This window comes from Nannospalax galili, unplaced genomic scaffold (genome assembly GCF_000622305.1).
Source record: "Nannospalax galili isolate Female #2095 unplaced genomic scaffold, S.galili_v1.0 scaffold512, whole genome shotgun sequence".
Lineage (NCBI taxonomy): Eukaryota > Metazoa > Chordata > Mammalia > Rodentia > Spalacidae > Nannospalax > Nannospalax galili.
In genome coordinates, this window is record NW_008331992.1 from 222931 (window position 1) to 245023 (window position 22093).

Sequence of the window (22093 nt, forward strand, 5' to 3'; positions counted from 1 at the left end):
TAAAAAAAAAAAACAACGTGAAACTTTGACGACATGACCCAGTGATGGGGATGGGAATATCAACTGTTGGTTTAGGTAATTAAGAGCAATGACCTTGACTCCATACTGTGTACATAGCACCTTGCTGAGGGAACAGTCCAAACGAGGGGGAGGATTACAATGGTCAGTCTAGTGTTGACCAACAGGAAGCTAGTGAGCAAAGGTGCCTGGGATTGGAGAGAAGACATGGATGCCTAATGTGTTAGTATTTCAGTTACTGTTACAGAACACACGAAGTATGGAAGTAGAAAAAAGCAGTGGCAATAGGTAGGCCCTTGCCATACACGGAAATGAAGCCAACTCCAAGTGAACTGGTACCACCTGGATTTTTCTATGTGCATGACTGTTTTGTCTGCATGTATGCGTCCCATGTATGCAGAGCACCCACAGAGGCCAGAAGAGGGCATCAGAACCCTGGCACTGGAGTCACAGATGGTTGCGATCTACCACATGGGTGCTGGGAACAGAACTAAGTTTCTCTGCAGGAGCAGCAAGTACTCTTAACTGCTGAGCTATCTCCCCATCCTCCACGCCCTCGGCCCACCACCTCCCCCTTTCTTTTAAGACATGGTCCATGTAGCTCAGGCTGTCCCCTAACTCACTATGTAGCCAAGGCTGACCTGAACTCCTAATCTTCCTGCCTCCACCTCCCAAAGCGCTAATCTCACAGATATCGACATGCCTCTGCTTCCTGAGTGCTGGGATTGAAGGCATGTACCACCACGCCTGACTTCTAAAAACTTTATAAATGGAATTTGTTCTGTTTGGTTCATTATTTATTGGTTTTGTTTGTTTGTTTGCTTGGTCTCACGTAGCACAGTCTGGCTTTGAACTTATGTAGCTGAGGCTGGCCCTGATCCTTCTGCTTCTACCTCCTAAGGGTTGAGATTATAGGTGGTGCCATGGTTCAGTTCAGTGGCTTCTAAGAAGGTAAATATCAAAGACATTCAGCTGAAGGACAGGGAGGATAATTTAAAGAGTGAATCTAAGAGTTGGCTAGAAAGCTTTGGGGATTCTGCTTCCCCTGTGGCAATCTCTGGTTTGAGGGAACTCAGTACAAGAACGGATGTGGAGCTGAACATGCATAGTTTTTATTTGGTTTGATTTGATTCCTTTGTGTTTTAAAAGTATGCAACCTTTAAAAAAGTTAAGTAGGGAATACTATTAACTATTATTTATACATAGCCAACATTAAGATTTTCTACACTGGTATTAATGGGTAGGATTCACTTATAATGGTTAAATATAAGAATTTACCCTCCTGAAAAGTGAATTTCAACCCCAAAGGTAAAATACATTATTTCGAATCAAAGGCAATTTATAAGAAGGCTTTCAAATGTGGTGGCATCATTGATCAAGTTCAGATACAACTGCATAGGTGTCTTTCCGGCTGTATGGTTTTATGGCTTTAAACATCCTTGTGGGAACATGGCACCATACTATTACATGCACTCCAAACATATTTGCCTGATAATCTCAGGTAAAACACCATCTGTCTGTCTGTCTGTCTGTCTGTCTCTTTCTCACTCGCTCTGTCTCACTTTGTCTTTGTCTGTCTCTGTCTCTCTGTATGTCTCTGTATGTCTCTCTTTGTCTTTCTGTGTCTCTTTCTCTTTCTGTCTCCTCCCCTTCCTCCAAATGATTCAGAAACCAGAACAAGCCCTGAGCACCTATCTGCAGTGTCCTTCTGTGGGTAGGTGGGCCATGAACTGGCAGGCACCCGGATGTGACTGGTGTGTGGCTTGTTACCTCTCCCGCTCCTGCTCCAACAGGTTGGTGAAGTCATCACTCTTGTTCATGTAGTCTGTGTGCTTGTGTTTCTCGTTCTCTAACTCGTACACAGTGCGCCTGTGGCACTTCTCTGCCAGCAGCAGCTGCTCTAGCATACGCCGGTACGTTTCCTTCTGCTTTTCCTCCAGTCGGTCCAGCTGAGTGAGCAAAGCAGGGAAGAACTTAAGGTCAGACTTCATCTGCAGCGACTCTAGATTGTTGCATTGGCCTAGGGACTTACTCCCTGGTGAAGAACACTGAAAGGCCAGCCATTTCCCACATTCCGTAACAACTGGCTTTTAAAGTAACTATAATAATCTGCAGGTTTTCTGGGGTTTTTGTTTGTTTTTGTTTTGTTTTGTTTTTGAGATATAATCTTATTCCGCAGCTCAGATTGGCCTCGAACTCAAAATCCTCCTGCCTCAGCCTCCTGAGTGCTAAATTATAGGCATGTGCCATGATGACCAGTTCATAAGGCTACAATTGGACTTTTGACTCTCTAGGTCTAGTTCCCAAAGCTTTCAGAAGAGCACCTTGGTCCACAGAGAGAAAGTGGGTAATAACTGCCTGATCTCAGAGAAACAAGATCTCAACACATACATGTACAAAACCTCTTCATAATTCGTTAAGGTCTACAGTTATCTGCATTTCTAGGGAAAGTATAAGAAGGCTACGAAGTTCTCTTTTTTCAAGACACATTAAACACCGGGAGGATGTTTAGAATGTATAAATAGCACATATCTCTAAAAGAGGTCTTAAAGCTCTTGCACAGAGTTTTCATTTCTTTCTAGTCATAGTATCAGACCTGTAAGGGGCCACATCTTAATCATCTGTTTAAGTCCTTACTACCTTTGCCTGGGTGGAGTAAGTGGTTAACAAACACTTGTTCAAGTGGATGAACCTTACAGCTCTGTGTTTCCTATCCTGTTCTTTCTCTCAAACTCCAGCATAGGGTTTTCTATGCTGACACTGCAAAGAAAGTTCACTGTGGGGCTATGCGTGTTGGACCCATTAGGACTGGTTAGCAGCATCCTGTCCTCCCCCTTACATGCCAGCAACACCACCTCCAGCTGTGGTGACCAAATGATCTGACATTGTCATAAGTTTGCTGGACGTTACCTCTCCTCCACCCTATCTGAATCATTGCTCCAACTGAAACACATACTAAAATCTGCTCTCAGTCCTATACCCAACTCCCTAAAACTCAAAGGAAGGGGGCTGCACAGGGTATCAGCAACAGAAGCTGTTCCCTTCAGTTTTCTGTTTGCCTTTCAGTTATATAAGGTTTTAAGATTCTCTCTATAGCTCCATGGTACACTCATTATGATTGGATCATTTCTGGGGCCCAAAATAAAAGAGAGGTCACCCATATTCCTCTGCATCTTCTTTCCCTTGTTTTGGAGCCTATATCCACATAGACACTGGTGGAGAGGCTGTGCTGGTGGCTACTAATACCTAAGATTTACAGTTTGGCAGTTATATTTCTATGCTTTTTGACACATTTCATAGTCTTAAGGGACAATCAATGCAGAAGCTTTCCCCTTGGCCTAATTACCCTTTGAAACTCTCTCCCGCACCAGAACTCTACCAACTTTTTATAGTTAAAATTTGTTTTTTGACATTTGTGTTATGTGTGTATGTATGCACGTGCCACAGTGTATATGTAGAAGTCAGAAGGCAACTTGCATGAATTGGTTCTCTCCTTCCACCACATGGGTCCCAGGGATCAAACTCAGGTTGTCCAGATTGGCAGCAAGCACCTTTACTCACTGAGCCACCTCAAGACAAGTGCACTGGACCATTCGCTCAGCCACAGGCTCACCATGTCCCATCATGATTTAACTTCTGCTGGTGACAGGCTGTACCTACTTTATGAAAACTCTCTGACTGGCCAGGATTCTACAGCCACCGGTGTTCTTTCCTTGGGCCTCAAGACTCTGCTTTGATTTCTACATGAGCAGCATGCTCCTGTTACTGTGCTTTGTACTAAGGTCAAAAAATATAATTTGGTTTGGAATACATTGATTTTTAGGGCTAGAAGCTTTCAGGTTGGGGATATGGCCTGGCATGCTGAAGGTCATGGATTTAATTCTCAGTAACACCTAAACAAACAAACAAAAGAGAGCTAAGGATATTCCTTTTTTGAGATAGAGTCACCCTGTAGCCCCAGCTGGCCTAGAACTAGCTATGTAGACCAGATTGGCCTTGATCTCACAGAGATCTGCCTGCCTCTGTCTCCCGAGTGCTGACATTAAAGGTGAGCACCACCACCATACCTGGCCTAAAGCTAGGAATTTTTAAAAGTTAAAAAAAAAATTTATAAGAATGAAATTGGTGCTATGATAATTGCATGCATCCTAATAAACCTCTGAAGTTATGAAAAATGTGAATGTATGGACTTCAGGATGTATTAGTACAGCTTTGAAAATGCTCCTGAGGTCAAGACATTCTACTAAAGGAGGAACAAAAATAATCAATTGAGACCCTCTGGCTGTGGCTAAGCAGAGTAAGAAATTAGAGGGAAATAAACCGAAACCTTACATTTTCTTCAAATTCTTATTACAAATTGAATTTTGATATAGTAGAATTAATTTATAAGAGCATTCAGGGGATTTTGCTGTTTAATTTCTCACCAGACACTTGGCAAGGGAAAGCGCCCACTGCATTGAGTTTGCTATTTTATTTTCAGTGTATCCTACTGGATAACCCAGTGAGGCCTAATTTGGTATGGATATTTAGGGTTTGTGGGGTTTTTTTTGTTTGTTTGTTTGTTTTGTTTTTTGTTTGTTTGTTTGTTTGTTTGCATTTCTAGGATCAAACCCATAGCCTTGCCTGGCCTAGGGAAGTGTTCTGTCACTGAGCTATATCCCAGGCCTTGGTATGGAAATATTTTTGAGTTGAGAAACAATATGTCTTTTAGGAATAAGAGCTAAATTACGTGTTCAGGGTCCCAGAAACCTGTTGGAACAGTGATGTATTGATGTTCCTGCCTCATGAATTTGGGACCAAGACCAAACCACTCCTCTCCCCTCAATCCTGAATAAGAAGAAACTGATGGCTCATACAATCTGGGGTGTGTTAGAAACCCCTTCTCCTTCTGGCATTCTGTTTTTCCTGCAAAGCAGGACCTTTTTGGTGGTGTTGGAAAAGCAGCTCTGGCCTTCTCTCTCCCTCTACACTCACTGCTCCCCTAGGGAAGAATGACCCTTGTGATTACTGGAAGGAGAAAGGAACAAAATGCATGCCCAGCACAGGACAAAAAGCCTTTCTGTGTTGCCCCCTCTCTGCAGGTGGGGATGCCCTAGTCAGATTGACCTTCGGAAAGTAAACAGAAGTTTCTTCCTCTGTGTGCTGACCTCAGAGTTCAGTGGATCGGGGGTAGTGATTCTACAAGGGCATCTGCTCTGATGATCCACCTCAAGCTCTAGTTTTGGGAGAAAAGGATTATAAAGCCCAAATAAAACCATTTATCCAAACTGATTCAACAATTCTAGTTATTACTGTCACCACTGTAATTATTACAAACATGATGTTTTTACTTTTATATGTGTTTTATTCCTCAACTCCCCCCATATTTAGAAGCAATTAAGGCTATGAATGAATAATTATTGTCAAATCCCAGCCAACACTAAGGGCTAGTAGTTTTTGAGTCGCTAGCATGTGTCAGATACTATGTTAAAAGCTTTACAGGCATTGTTTCATTTAATCCTCATGATACCACAGTGGGGTATACACTGTGTTCACTCTCACCCAGATAAGACATGGAGGTTTAATGGGCCAAAGTGGTCTGTGCAAAGGCACATGAATGTGGATCCAACCTGGTGACTGAATCCTGCCACATAATCAGCTTAAAGAAAAGTTGAGAGAGTAACTCGACAAAAATCAGAAAAATATGGAATTATCAATCTGTTTTGAATACTGTCTAAGCCAAATCTTACCACTGAGTTAGCTGAAAGTTAAATTTAAAATGAGTTTCTCATTCAATTTTATGTCTTTTTACTGAGTTCAATATTGTATGACTGTATTAATTCAACTATGAACCTAAAAATTTACAGCCACCTTTGAAAGAGATGTATCCTTGCTCTGCAATGTGTTACTATGTTAAAGCTGTAATGAAATGCTTCTTCTAAAAAAAAATGACATAATCATATCTAATGCCTTGAATGCTAATTAAAAGGAAAATCACATACTAATGAATTATATTTGCAAACCCACAGCAGTTTGTACCCTAATAATGAACTTAACATGCCCCTTGTCTTTGAAATACTAATGTATTTTATCTCTAGCATCCTGCTTTGTACTTGTTACATAAAACCTCCTCCTCCTTCCTCTTACTATTAAGAATATTTCTTGCTGTTAAAAATAACACTGTTAGATTATCAAAAAAATATTTAAAATGTTTCTTCAGACTTTCAGTTTCCTTTTTTTTAAAAAAAAATCCATCCTACTAACTGAATAGCTACAATTTTTCCCATGAATTTTAAAGACTCAACATGGCTAGACCCATAAACTAGTACCCTAATTTGACACTGAATTTATATATTGAGTGAGGGTATTTTTAAAATGTCTTATCATGGGTAATTAATAATAGCCCATAATTCCTAGCTTAATCTTGCATAAAAGTGATAAAATATAACCCTATTGGAATTATTTCATCTTAAAGAATTACATTAAATATTTGGTTGGCATTTTTGCCTTGATCACTGTAATTTACATATGATCTTTTTAATTGTGAGACTCGTTAAAATACCAAAAAGTTGTGGCTGTAAATATCAGTAATAAATGAAATTTTAGATTGCCATTTTTAGAATAATACTGAAAATGAATAAGCACTCCAAATGTATATATACATAATTTCTCAGAGAACTGAAACAAGGACATGTAACTTTCATAATCACATGAAAGAATATATTTCCAATTATAAGCATCTTTAAATAAAAGGTTCTGAGATTCTTATCAAAACTTATCCAGTACAACCTATGAATTATTTGATCTTATTAGTGTATCCTAAAAACTGTGCTTTGAAAGAAAACCTTAAAGCTTGTCAAAGGAAGAGGGATGCTCTCTCCCTGAGGATTCTTTCTAGAGAAGATTGCTGGTGTCCTGCTTTTACCTCTGAGATGGGTTTTTCATAGACATCTTCTCCTATGGATTTCTCTTGGGCAAGGATGGCATCTCGATGCAGGACCCGAAGCACTTTCTCTGGTTCTGCAGATCCGTAATGAGCCTCCAGAACCTCAGGCTTGGTTTTCTCTGTCTTCAGCATGTGGATCACATCTTCTCTAGCCTGTGACAGAAAGCAGAGCAAGGTCAGATGGCTAGCACTGTGGATCACACAGCAGACTCACAAAGTCAGCATCACATTTACTGACTGCGTCCACCTCTTCAGGACTATGCAGATTCCTGGGTATCCTGTTATTTTTTTTTTTTTTAAACCAATAGTGGATTGGCAAGCAGATACTCTGCTTCAGTTGCTAGGAAGCAGGCAAGCAGAAAGAGGATTTGTGCTAATATTAACTACATAAAAATTTGCTTGATTTAAGCAGCAGTGATTTGAGAGAGGGTGCCGGGTGAGGTTGGTCCTAGGATACCTCTTTTAGTGTACATGAGATCAGTGACAATCCAAATTTTCTGGCTTTCTATTTATGCTGTCATTGTAGTGTTCAGCTCTGCTTTAAAGAGAAACCTGGGGCTGGAGAGATGGTTCAGTGGTTAAGAGCACTGGCTGCTTTTCCAGAAGACCCAGGTTTGATACCAAGCACCCACATTGTGGCTAACAAACATCCATAACTTCAGTTCCAAGGAATCTGATGCCCTCTTCTGGTCTCTTCAGGCATTGCATGACATGGGTGCACTCACACACGCAGGCAAAACACTCATACGCATAAAATAAAAATAAATAAAATTAAATGGAAACCCTGCTCCCTTTACTCCTATAACCAAGTTAGCTGTACTTATAACTCTATATGCAATTAGTGAACAGCCATTCTTGATAATTTCCTGTTTCTCATAAAGTAATTAGCTTTGTACAGAAGCACATGGTTGAGAACTCACACTGTGCTGAGCTAAGCTTTTAAATAATTGAGTCACACTGAATTGTATCCTTTTAACACTCAGATTGCCACCAGAGTTAAGTTGTCAGGGACATGGATAATCCTTCTGTTGCTTAGCACAACTTTAACACCTTGCTGAAGCTCTCAAGACAACCACAATTGTAGGTCTGGTATGGCATTGCCTTTGGGTCTATCATACAGTGCATATACATCTGGATGTCTTTTGTAATGACTAGTGGTGGTGTTATTTCTAGTCATGATGGAGCTAACATTGCTGCACGTGCTCCTATCTGGGCAGACGCCTGAGGCTGCCTTACCGGGACAGTGCTAGGTAAGTCAGTCTGACTTCATTTCAACTGGTTGAGGGCAATGTTTCAATCCATAACAGAAAAGCAGCTTTCTCCTGGGAGTGAAATTACAAACCTGGTGCTTATGATGGAGAGCTAACTAGCTAAGCCTGAGTACTAAATTTATAGCAGGATCCTTACAAAATTTGTTTTTCTTGAGCTTTCCCACTTTTGCTGCCTTTTGCAGTCTCCAAATTAATCTGCTTCCAGATGGCTGAAGACTAATTGATTGCTAGGACAGCAGCGAAGCAGAATTTGCAGGTTTTCAGTGTTGATGCTACAGATCCATGTGCTCCTTTCAAGACAAACATGTAAAATGCTAATTTGGAGAACCTAGCAGTTTGGAATATTACTGAGACTGTTAAGGCCAGAAAATAGGTTAACGAAAAGGCAGTATGTCAATATGTGTGTCAAGGACGCAAGCGCAGCGCAGGTCAGGCTAACATGTACCATGTCTGAAAATTAGAAAAGGAGGACAGGGACTGGAGATGGCTTATTCAGTAGAAGGCTTGCCGCACAAGCATGAGGGCCTGAGTGACCACCGACATCCACGTGGTGCACATCTGTAAGTCCCTGTAAGGAGAGGCCGAGCAGGAGAAGCCCTAGCCCCCAGGCCGGCAGTCTAGCCTCATTGGTGTGCTCCAGGTTCAATGAGAGACCGTGTTTCTGAAGATAAGGTGAAGAGTGATTGAAAAAGACGCACAGCATTAACTCCTGGGTTCCACACTCATATACATACACATACGCCTCATGTACAGAGAAGGAGGAGGGGAGGGGAGGAAATGACTGCTTCATCTTGAAAATGTAGCCCCGAGTCAGCATGCAGTTTACTTAGTGAGAGAAGAGTGGACTTTACTTCAGCCCTTGCGTATTCTGTCTGCCAAATACCGTATATAAGCAAGGCATTAGTCCACCTACCTGGTCCTGTGGGAGTCTCAGGAGCATAGATTGCTTTGACCTTCAGAAGGAAGGTCATCTCATACATTAAGCACATATATTGTTACTGGACTTGGGGGTCACAACCTGTGCCCCAACAAGCCAGGATGGGCCAAATGTCCTCCAGAAGCCAATTAAAAGAGCCAAATTAATGATGGTATCATCTTTCTCCTTAAAAATCACCCTCAGACCTGAGGTCAACTGTTTGCTTTGGCAAAAGATGAAAACTTCATCTTGAAAGAAAAAACTGAATTTAGAGGCTTATAGACAAGGGAGACAAGTTTAGAATTGCATTTGAAAGTGGAAAAATAGTGATGATAGCTGGTACATTGGAAGGCTCCATAACAACTACTGTTTGTTTGTTTTCCATCTTTAAATAGATGAAGTAAGGCCATTTTCTAAAGCTCATATTTTAAATACTTATAACAACTGTCTGTACCTCCAGTTCCAGGAGAGCCAACATCCTTTTCTGGCCTCCATGCTCATTGCACATGCAGGTGCACTTACATAAATACAGGCAAAATATTCTTACACAAAAATAAAGTAAATGAATACTTGTAAGGAAGACATAGAATGTATTGTCTTTTGGAAAAAAAACAAGTTTAGCTTGAGTGGCATGAGCCCATAATACCATAACCTTTGAAGGTTGCTGTTGTCAACGTGACAGGACTGCAATCCCTCACACTGCCTCCAGGAATACCTGTGAGGGTTTATTTTGAATCTCTGGACATGTCTGTGAGAGTTTATCTTTATTATGTTAATTGAGATGGGGAGACCCAAAAGTAGACAGTATCATTCTGTATAGTGGGTCTTGGAATGTGGACGGTATCATTCTGTATAGTGGGTCTTGGAATGTGGAAGGTATCATTCTGTATAGTGGGTCTTGGAATGTGAACTTCTGCTTCCTCATTGTGAGCTGGGTGTGATCAGCTGCCTCCAGTCCCTGCTGCCTTGACTGTTCTATGCGACATAGTGGGTCTTGGAATGTGGACGGTATCATTCTGTATAGTGGGTCTTGGAATGTGGACGGTATCATTCTGTATAGTGGGTCTCGGAATGTGTAAAAAGAAGAAAACTTGCTGAGCACAGGCATTCCTAACTTCTGCTTCCTCATTGTGAACTGGGTGTGATCAGCTGCCTCCAGTCCCTGCTGCCTTGACTGTTCTATGCGACAGCCTGTACTGTGAGCTAAAACGAACACTTTCTCCTATGAGTTGCCTTTCTCCAAGTATTTTATCAAAGCAACAGGAAAAAAAAAACTATCAAGACATCAGCTATTTGGGAGGCTAAGACAGGAGAATTCCAAGTTTGAAGTCAGGTTGGGCAACTTAGCCCATCAAAGGAAAGGGAGAAGGGGCTAACAAAAAGCAAAAGGTTTTTAAAATTTTAAGGAAAAAATAAAGGAGACGATAACAAATTGAGATGTTGGTTAAAAACAAAATGTAAATATTTTACATCTGCTCCTTTGCTTTTTTTAAAAAAAAAAGATTTAATTTTATTATTTTTAATCATATGCATGTGGGTTGATACACATGAATGCAGATGCCTGAAGAGGCCAGAGTCCTCAGATTCCCTGGAGCTGGAGTTACTCAGGAGTTGGGTGGTTGTGAGCCACTCATTGTGAATGCTGGAAACTAAATTTGAATCTTTTGCAAGAGCTGCAAGCACTCTTAACCACCGAGACGTCACTCCCACTCCCAAGCTTCCTTGCTCTTTGAAACAGATTACAGTAGATGCATAAGAACAGAGTCAGAATTCAAATTCTGCAGTAAAGAAATCATTACAGAATGTTGAAAATGGAGCCAGGCATGACGATGTGTGTCTTTAAACCCAGCACTGGAGAGCATAAGGCAAAAATATGCCAAATTTGAGGCCAGCCTGGGCTATATAGTGAGACTCTACTTCAAACAAACAAATTTTTAATAACCTGAGAAAATAGATTTAATCATATATTTCTTGGGTAATTAAAAAAAACTTTTGAAAGATTGAAAGAAATGGCATAGAAGATAGATACTAAAGTATTAGTGAGATTGAAGGCTATTTTTAATCTCTCTCTCTCTCTCTCTCTCTCTCTCTCTCTTCTTGTACGTATTTTCTAAACTCCCTACAGTGAATATGTGTTTTTTTTCTTTTAATTTTTTTATGTATATGAGTGTTTTACCTGCATGCAGTACACAAGAAGGCGTGTGTCCACTGGAACTGGAGTTACAGATGAGTATTAGCTGCCCTGCGGGTGCTGGGAACAGAACCCAGGTCCTCCAGAAAAACAGCCAGTGCTCTTAACTGCTGAGCTATTTCTCCAGTCCAATGAATATGTAGTTTTATAAAAAGAAACTAAGTTGTATTTTTTTGTTTGTCTGGTTTGTTTTAGTTTTTATTTTTTGAGACAAAGTCTTGTATAGCCCAAGCTGACCTCCTCCAACATTCTGTGAGCCAAGGATGACCTTCAATTCCTGACCTTCCTGCCTCACCTCCCAAGGGCTGAGATTACAGGCTCACAAATCATACCACGCCAAAATTACACTTTTTTTGTAGATTTTTAATGAATTTTTTGTGTATTTCATACAAAATATCTTAATCATCTTTATATCCCCCTCTCTACCCTTCCATAGCCCCACCACCACCAGATTTCATGCACCCTGTCATTTATGTTAAGGTCTATTGAATTAATGTATCCAGATGTCCCTCACTGCAAGTTCATCCACTGGGGTCTAGTCATCTATCTAGAGTTAAAGAAGATTAACTCTCCCTCACCCAGCAGTAATCAGATGCCAATAGCACTTTGGCTAAGGTTGTGATCTGCTACTGCCCATTCCCCCAGTTCTATGCTACAACATTCTGAAGGTTTGTCCCTTGTTGTGGATGAAGTTCAGAAAGTTGGCTTTAAAGCTGAAGTAAGCAACCTTGAGAACATGGATTGCTCGACTAATTCACACAAGTATACATGACCTGATCATAAGGAAATTAAACCCTAAAACAGGGGCTGGAGAGATGACTCAACAGTTAAGGGCACTGGCTGCTTTTACAGAGGACCCAGGCTCGGTTCCCAGCACCCATGTGGCAGCTAACAACTATCCAATTCCAGGGATCTGATGCCCTCTTTCTACCTCCACTGTATGACATGCAGATAATACACTCATACACATAAAATAAAAACAATAAATAAAATATTTAAATCCTGGGGCTGGAGAGATGGCTCAGCGGTGAAGAGCACTGACTGCTCTCGCAGAGGACCTGGGTTCAATTCCCAGCACCCACATGGTAGCTACGAACTGTCCTTAACTCCAGTTCCAGGGGAACCTGAAGCCCTCTTCTGACCTCTGCGGCATTGCACGACACGGGTGCGCTCACATGCAGGCAATACACATAAAATTTAAAAATAATAAATATATTTTAAAAATTTAAATCCTAAAACAATAAGATACACTAGAACTTAATTAAAACATAGAAGTGAAATTCACACCGTGGTACAGTAGTAAACCCAGCTTTAAAGCATCTTGGGAAGTACTTTCCAGTCCTAGTGCTGGGTGACTTGAGCAGGTTGCCACCAGTGCTCTAACTTAATCTTATCATCTATGAAATAAAACCCTAACTGCTTTACCATACAGTTGTTGTCCAGATGAAATTAGATATACACTCATAGAGAACCTAATTTAGAACTTGGCACTGCACAGGTCCTAAGTCAATGGCAACACTTACTGAAATTTCTGTTAAATAACCTTTACATGAGGAAAAAAAGGAATTACTTTAAATATAAAAATTTTACTGAAGTATATTCATTGTACATCGTGATAGTTTTTATAGGCATTTCTATACAGGTCCATCCTGTACTTGGCCATGTCTCCTGCCCTATCCCCTCTCCTTTCCACCTCTCCTCCTACAGGTCCATTGTTTACTGTCCCAGCCCTTCCTTTCGCCCTCTCCCCTCCCCTCCCTGTTCTCATCCCCCAGTCTCATTTCATGCCCTTTGTATATGGTTTATATATTTGCACAAAATCCAGGATTCTCACACAGAGAAACCATGCAATATTCCTCTCCCTGAGTCTGGTCTATTTAGCTTAATATGATGATCTCCAGTTTCATCCATTTTCTGCCAGTTGCGTAATTTTGTTCAACTTTGCAGTGGAATTACCCCACTGTGTGTACATCCACCATTTTCCTTTACTCATCTGTTGACACCTAGCCCGATTCTATAATTTGACTATTATGAATAGTATGCAATAAACACAGATGTTCAAGTATATCGTGCTGTGTTTACTTAGCGTACTTTGGGTATATACTTTAGAGTGGTCGAGCTGGGTCATATGATAGTTCTATTTTTAGTTTATTGAGGAATTTACATACTGATGTCCATAGTGGGACTCGTTTACATTTCCACCAGTAGTGTATAATCCCCCTCTCTTAATCCTTGCCAGCATTTGGTGTTATTGATGTTTTCTTCATGACACTCATTCGGACTGGGGTGAAATAGAATCTCAATATTGTTTTAATTTGCATATCCCTGATTGCTAAGGATGCTAGATACTTATTCCTGTGTTTATTGGTCATTTGTACTCCTTCATCTTTTGAGAACTGTCTGTTCATTTCATTAGCCCATTTACTGACTAGATTTTTCCTTTTCTATTTAGTTTTTTGAGTTCTTTGTGAATTCTAGATATTAATCCTCTGTCAGATATGTGCTAGCAAAGATTTCACCTTCTATCTTTTCTCCAATATATGTTCTTGTCATCTATGTAAAAAAAATCAGGTGGCTATAGTTAAGTTGGTTTATTTATGGGTCTTCTGCTCCACTGATTGGCGTGCCCATTACTGTGCGAGTGCTACGCTGTTTTTGTTACTATGGTTCTGTAATATATCTTGAAATTGGGTTTGGTGATGTTTCAACATTGTTCTTTTCCTTCAGAATTCCTTTAGGGTCCTTCGTGCTTCAGCGTGAGAAAAGAAATTTTTTAAGATTTTGGCTAGAAGCCAAACATGCCAAAAATGTTCAGGGGTATTGGTTTGTGTTCCAGTTTCTCGTTTTCATCTTTTTTCTCCTTTTACATAGTAAATGATGAGCACAGCTGCCTAGAAGCTCTGCATGATCAGATACGGCACTAGCCCTTGAAGGTGTGCTGGAAACAATAGTCCAGACATGCATGAACGCCATGGGTGGGACAACTGGACTGACCAGCTCACAGCTCCCATGGCTCAATGTAGTAAAGCCTTATAAACCTCTACAGTGGGGCCTTAAGCGGTAACCCTTTTCTGGGACCCCTCTTACTATGTAGGACCTCTGCTTGCTTCCTTTCTCTGAAGGTCTCACCTATAATAAAACCCCTTTCTGGAACCTACTCTTCCATTATCTGTGAAATTCCTTCTTTGAGTTCACCAGACAAAGGACCTGGAAGTCACTGGGCCCAGGGTGGTTTGGTAGCCATTGATTACCTAGGGCCTGAGCCCCTCTAGTCACGCTCACTGCTCTAGGACAGACAGTGCAGTTCAGCACCAAAGTGAGACTGCAGCTCATTTCATCCCCAGGGGCTCCCTGGCCTCATGTTTCTCCAGGTTCTCCCTGTGTTATCAGTCCCACTGACCTTTCTTCATCAAAGAATTATGGTTCAGGGGCTGGAGAAATTGCTCAGTGATTAAGAACACTGTTCTCGCAGAAGACCCAGGTTCGAATCCCTGCACCCACATGGCAGCTAACAACTGTCCTTAACTCCAGTTCCAGGGGATCCAACCGCCTCTTCTGTCCTCCATGGGCATTGCACAACACGGGTGCACTAAAATAAAAAAGAATCATGGTTCAGACGAGTAGCCCACACCAGGAAGGTCTCCGGAAACCAAGAAGCGTTTGACAGTTGTAGATAAACCAGGGTCACCAAATTGTCCCAGTTCACCTGGAACTAAAGGAACAGAGTCCTAGGAAGCTGGACTATAGAAAACCAGACCAGGCCCGGGCCACCTGGAGCTAGTTGACTACCCTATGGAAAGTGCAAGTGAGGAGACAATATTCCACAGCATCCCTGTGTCTAGCAGGGCAGCTGCAAGTGACCCGACACTGCTCAGGAGCTGAACCTCAAAACAGCTTTCTCTAAAAGCTAAATGTTATTACTATGCCTGGCATTATTTTTGACTGTTTAAAGTTGCTGGGGTTTGCAATCTTTAGAAAAGCAAAGCTATCATGAATAGAAAAGAATTTCTCACAGCCTCTTTCTGCAATTCTGAAATGGGGGTGTACATAACCTGCAGTGTGGATGACAGTGAGCTGACCACACTAGTGATAAGTGGTGTCACTAAGCTCATGGGACGACTTCAGGTAGCATAGACTTTAATTTTTTTCACAATGTTAATTAATACAGTTTATTTTTACTTGACACATAATGATTGTACATATTTGAGACCTTGCAATGTCTCAATACGTGTTAATGTATAAAGTTCAAGCGAGGGTAACCATATCTGTTTTCTTGAGCATTTATCATTTTCTTTTTTTTTTCTTTTTTAGAAGAAGCATTTCATTACAGCTTTAACACACTCAATAACAATTTCCAGAGCAAAGCTACATCTCTTTCAAAAGTGGCTATAAAAATTTTAGGTTCACAGTTGAATTATTACAGCTATACAATATTGAACTCAACATTTATCATTTCTTTGTGGTAAAAACATTCAAAATCCTCTCAGGTAGCTGTCTTTGAAATATACAGAGATAAATTTATGAGCAGCAGCACATCAGATCTGCTCGCTCCTAACTACAACTTAGAACCTGTTGACCAACTTTTGCCTGCCCAGAATAGTCACACAATTTAAATATTTACCTGACTATTTATGATGAAACATAAGCTTCAAAAAACATTTGCCTAAGGCAGGCAGCTTGCCTCAGACTCCTAGATGATGGCACTCTGACCCCCGGCACCATGTCCGATGACATGGCTGAGAAAAACCATACCCAGTATGGAGTTTAGAAGTCTGCCCCTAGATGACAATCCCATGTGCTTTAGACGAGGCATTCCTGCCAAACACTGCAGGCTTCCAATGAAGGATGTATTTGGAGAAAAAAAAAATCTGTCTCTCCACTTACAGAAGACCCGTACAGCTCCCAAACACCACCACTCCTTTGTATTATTTAGTTAATTGCTTAAATATAGCCCTACCGCTACAGAGTGCCAAGGAGTCGGAGGAGAGATGGTCCATTCTATGAACGCTTCCCCATTCTGGGAACTCAAGTGTTCTGTATCTATTTACATAAGGTAATTTATTAGTTTACTCATCTATTGCCTTCTTAGGCAGTGAGCCACTGTTAGGACAGAGGCTGTCTACAGTGCCTCACAGAGTGCCTGCCACATGATAGGCACTCGGTAAATATTTGTTGAAATCAAGAAGAGTAAATTTAAGCTATGTGACATGAGAAAGTCTCAGAACAACCTGACTGTTGTACTTGTTCAAAAGCTCGAAACAGTTACATTTTGTCAACGCCCTTACTCTTTCATCTGACATCTTTGTCTCTAATTCAGGAGTCACTTTGTTCTTCTTAAGTTTATTCCAAAAGAAAATATGTAAACGGAATAAGGGAAAACAGTGCATTCCACCAGAATGTTGCAATAGGAAATGACCTATCTTTAAATCTCACACAGTTTAAATTACACTGTTTATCCTACTTAGGTAAATACTAATGTTACAAATGGATTAAAAGTAAAAGAAAGATGTAATTTAGAATGTTATTAGCTATTATTATAGAAATTAAACCGAGTTTTCCCTGGATTTTAGAAAGCAACACTAACGTGACTTGTAACACAAAATGCCAGGAGAATATTCAGACGTGGTTGGTGTAAAAGACCATTTGGAGCTAAAAATGTGACTTTTAGTTTGTCTAAAATATTTTTTCTCCACAATTATATGGTCAATAGCAACCTAGAGCTCTCTACAGAGTTTATTCATTGAAGACTGGTATTCATACCCAAAATCATGCAAAAGAGACCGTCCATTAAAATATCGGAAGCAGATGTCATTTGTCATGTTAAAATTTATTTTATTAGTCAAGTCAGCACTTTGATATTTTTAAAGTACTCAAAATCCAAATGATATTTTTTGCTGCAATTGACATTTTCATGTTAAAATTTGAAAGGCATCTCAAGAGCTCTGTAATAGCCAAAGCAGTTTTGTGAAAGAACAAAAAAGTCTCATGCTTCCCCATTTCAAAACTCATTACAAGGCTACACTAGTCAAAATGGTGTGGCATTGACAGTAAGACAAACACACAGATCAACAGAATGGAATAGAGTACAACAAATAAACCCCTGAATGTGTAGTCAAACGATTTCCTACAAAGGTGCCAAGACCATTCAATGGGGGAAGGGAGTCTTTTCAACAAGTAGTGTTGGGAAAACTAGATAACCACATGTAAAAGAGTGAACTTAAAGTATCTACTAAAATCTGCTAAAAAAAACAATCAAAATGTTAAAGTCTCCTAAAAAGCAGAGGGAAAAAGACTTTATGATAGTGAATTTGGCAGTAGTTTCTTGGATAAAACACCAAAAGCACAGACAACAACTAGACTATGCCAAAGTTAAAATCTTCCAAGCATCAAAAATCATAATTGAGGGCCGGAGAGATGGTTTAGCAGTTAAGAACACTGACTGTTCTTGCAGAAGACCCAGGTTTGAATCCCAGCACCCACATGGCAGCTAACAGCTGTCCGAAACTCCAGTTCCAGGGGATCTAATGGCCCCTTTCTGTCTTCGGTGGTATTGCATGACACTGGTGCACTTACATACATGCAGGCAATACACACATTCACATAAAGTAAAAATAATAAATAAAATATTTAAAAACAAAAAGCATAATCAATAGCGTAAACACCATCTTAAGGAGTGGGAGAAATATACGCTAATCATATGGTTGACAGGGATTAATATCATAAAGTTAAAAACTTCTACAAGTCCAAAAATTGCTCAAGAGCAAATGGCACGAGTAGAGGTTTCTCCAAGGAAAACAGTCGAGCAGTGAAGAAGCCCACGGAAAGATGCTCGGCATTAGAAACCACCGCAGAAACGACAAGTCGAAAGCGCAATCCGATGATATATCCTTACAGCAATGGAATGGGCATTTCCAAAACAAAACAAAATAACGAGCGTTAGTAAGGCTATAATGGTATCAGAAAGAACCTTTCCACACTACTGGCGGACATGGAAAATGACGCAGCACGTACAGAGGACAGTACAGAAATCCCTCAAACATTGAATTACTGTATGAGCCAACAATTTCTTATCTGGATATATATCCAAAAGGATTGGAAGCAGTGGCTTATTAGATATTTGTATGCAGCATTCATAACAGTATTATTCGTAACAGTCACAAAGGAGGAGGCTCGACTGCCCATGAGCAGCTGGGTGGATAAACTCAGTGCGGTAGACCTGTTCGATGGAACGTTGTTCAACTGAAAAAAGGACATTCTGACTCAGGCCACAATATCAACAAAAACCTGACGATGTTATGCCAAGTGACACGGTACTTACAACAGGACAAATACTGCACGATGTCACTTATATGAGGTATCTAGAGGCATCAAATTCACAGAGACAAACTGGAATGGTGATTCTAGGGACAGGGGAGTTAGAAGAAAGGGAACTATTATTTCATAAGTATAGAGCTTCCAGCTTATAAGAAAAACACTGCTGGAACTCACTAGTGGTAACAGTTGCTCAAAAAAAAAAAAAGGGCAAAATACTTAATGCCACAGAACTGTACACTTAGAAACAGTTAAAACAGTGAATTTTATATTACATGTATTTCACCAAATTTTTAAAAATTCAAAAAGGAAAATATAAATCATCCCCAATCCACTATCTGCACATTACCAATTTTTAAGAAAAATTAAAATTTTATGTGATACGGTTTAAAAGTGTAGTCAACTTTCCTTGCGATGACTCATCCGAGTATCTCCATCATCCATGAATTTACATGCTTTTTTTTTTAAGTTATGTGGTTTTCTTTGGTTTTCTTACTGCACACGTTGGGATAATTATAGTAAGACAGCTGCTAGGTCCTGGATTAGAAGTTCGATAAGGTCCCAGGTTCTCTCATGCAGCACTATGACCCTACAGTGTATAATTTCTTAAATTACAAAAGACTGCACGCTTTTCCCTCTGTATTCACAAAGACGCTGGGCCCAGCCCCTAAGCTGCTTACCTCGGTGTGTGAGCAGCAGAGAAGGTCAGGCTTTCTGCGACCCACAGAAAAGCTGAATTCTTTGGAACACGAGAGAAGAAATTGCTAAGGCACACCTGGATATTTTGTGGTTGTTTCTCCAGCTCAGTAAATTGAACCATAGGCAGGACTCAGTGCAGAAGCTTCTCTGGCACAACTCTGCGTATCAGGTGAACTTTTTTTCACTTCCTCACTTTTTCCTATCATCGCTCCCTTTTCAGCCAGTCTACAAGGTATTAGAACAGCTCGGGTGAATTCGTTGCTATAATTCCATCCGGGGGGACTGACCAGCAGGGTGCCCTTGCCACAGAGCTATTTGCATAAGGGACCAGGTCTTTTCCTGGGAAAGACCCATCCCAGGAATGGGGGACAATGGAGCAGGTCAGAGGGGAAGGGTGAGTCTGAGTGCAGCCCACTGCCTGTCTCTCACACTTCTCTCCAGCTCACCCCCCTGAGTCCCATGGTGAGGGATGGGCCACCAAAGGCCCAAATGAAAACTAGAGGAACTGGGAGCCGGGAAGGTGGGGAGGAGCACTTTATCTTGTGTGTTGCTCAGTGTGCACTTCAGGAGAACAACCTCCAAGCAGAGAGCCACTGACACCCCCAGGGGAGCCAGCCTCAGGGCTCACACAGCAGCGTTCGCTTGCTTCTGCACTGACACCAAGGCAGCCCCGTGACCAATGGGGGGACAAGGGCAAGAGAAAAAGGCCCATGGTAATTCAGAAGGGAGTGGGGGACTTATTATTATTTTATTTATATTTACAAAATCCTTGCCAAATCTCCCCCCATGATTCATATTCTTCATCATTCTTCATCACATGTAAGGAGCAAATGGAAATTAACTCTAGCAAATTCTCATTACCTATAAAATTTCTTCAAGCACTGGGTTAGCAAGTACCAAACCATGACTTTTGAAGGGACACAGAGAGCTCCCTGTGAGCAGTGCTGTCATCAGTCAAGCAATACACAACCTTGTTTTATTTTTCTGTTGAAAGACATTTTAATACAAATTCTTGATGAATTAATACTGAATTTACTGTCAGGAGCACTGGCACTCCTGTCTGGAAGAAACATCTAACACATATTTTCTCTCCAAAGCACCTCAAAGCCTTCTTGCACCTGTGGGACCATACTTTTTCTAAAAAAAAAAAAAGCTCATAGTCTTTTATGGAAAGATTAAATTACTTATCTTTAGTAAGTTAAACTGTGATTTATTTATTTATTATTCTCTGAGAGTTTGGTATATATTATATATTTTGTGAAAATATATAATGAACTTTAACCCTTCTTACTCCTTATCACTCTGCCTCATCCCCTCTCCTCCTGCCGAAATCCTTCTTCTCAACAAGTCCCTTCCCAGTCTCAGGTCCTGTGTGTGTGTTCCACTGATCTTTTGAATAGGGGTGCCTGCATTAGCATGGGCATACTATTGGTGATTACATATAGAAGAAAGAAATACCCCTTCATCTGGGGCCATTTAAAACAACAGCAGCAGCAAAAGCAAAACAGAAAAAGCACAAAAATACAGAAAATGTGGCATTAAAGATACCACAAAAGACACTTACTGTCGTAGAATTGCTAAAACAGGAAAGCAGAGCTCAATCCTGCCCAGGAGCATGTATGACAGGCAACTCAGAACTCTCACCTCTTTGTGTAACTGAGGATGGCTAGAGGCAGCTGCAGTTATTGATTTGGGATTACAAATAAATTTCATTGGGAGTCACAGAATCTGAAAATAAGCAGGATCATTTGCATTGTAAAGCCACCAAGATCAGTAGGCAGAGCTATGGCAACATTCAGTACTGCGACTGAATGTACGGGACAGCTCTAGCCCAACCTCCTAGGCTGGAAGAAGTCTCTGAAAATAATTTGTCAATAAACAAACCCAAGTCTTTAGAAATAGTAAGTTAGAAAGTTTTAACATTTTTTTTTTAAGATAGACTCTCTCTCTATGTAGCCCTGACTTGGAACTCACTGTAGAGCCCAGGCTGGCCTCAAACCTGCAGCAATCTGCCTGCATCTGCCTCCCAAGTTATGGGATTACAAGGGTACACTACTCTGCCTGAATCTCATAAATACTTTTAAATTATGCTACTTAAGGTTGACAGAGCACTTGCCTTGCAAGCATAAGGACCTGAGCTGGAGCCCAAGAATCTATATAAAACAGAGCTGGCAAGGTGGTGCACACTTGTAATCCCAGCTCTAGAGAGGTGGAGACAGGCAGATCCTTGGGGTTTGCTGGCCAATCGGCCTACCGTTCTTTGAGAGTTCCAGGCCAGTGAGAGATCTTGTCCCATAACAGATGAGTGGCCTCTGAGAAATGACACCCAAGGTTGACTTCTGCCCCTCCCCCATATATACATGTACCCTTACAAATGTTCACACACATAATTACATCAGTTAACAAGAAAGATTAAGATTGTTGTTTAAACATGATGCCATATATTTAAAAATTAAGAAAAGCCCTACTAGTAAGAAATATTTGAGTAAAATATAGAGCATTCCTAGAAGACATCAGAAAGTGTTTTAAAATTATATTTCTAGTCAGAAGCTTCTTTCTGCAGTGGGCAGAAGTTAATGCGGAGACTCACAACTGGTCCAAGTGCTGAGAATGAACGGCTATTGAGGGCTCAGCCCTAGATGGGACATTCCTATCAGCCCTCTCCCGACACCCAAGAGAACAAGGGGACAACTTGGAGGAGGAAGTGGAAAGAATTTGAGGACTGGAGGATGGGGAGGAGCACTGTGAAATGCTCTTTTCTG

General features: G+C 40.7%; 1 protein-coding gene across 4 annotated transcripts in view; it reads right to left on the reverse strand.

Moving 5' to 3' along the window:
• The window catches only part of Filip1 (filamin A interacting protein 1), a 216920-nt gene that overhangs the window by 65347 nt on the left and 129480 nt on the right, over nt 1-22093 (reverse strand). For all 4 annotated transcript variants that reach the window (XM_029560595.1, XM_029560594.1, XM_029560593.1 and 1 more), the window contains exons 3-4: nt 6923-7096; nt 1789-1967 (exon numbers count right to left, since the gene is read on the reverse strand). In XM_029560595.1, coding sequence (XP_029416455.1) covers nt 1789-1967; nt 6923-7096 — 353 coding nt within the window. The remainder of the gene's footprint in view (nt 1-1788; nt 1968-6922; nt 7097-22093) is intronic.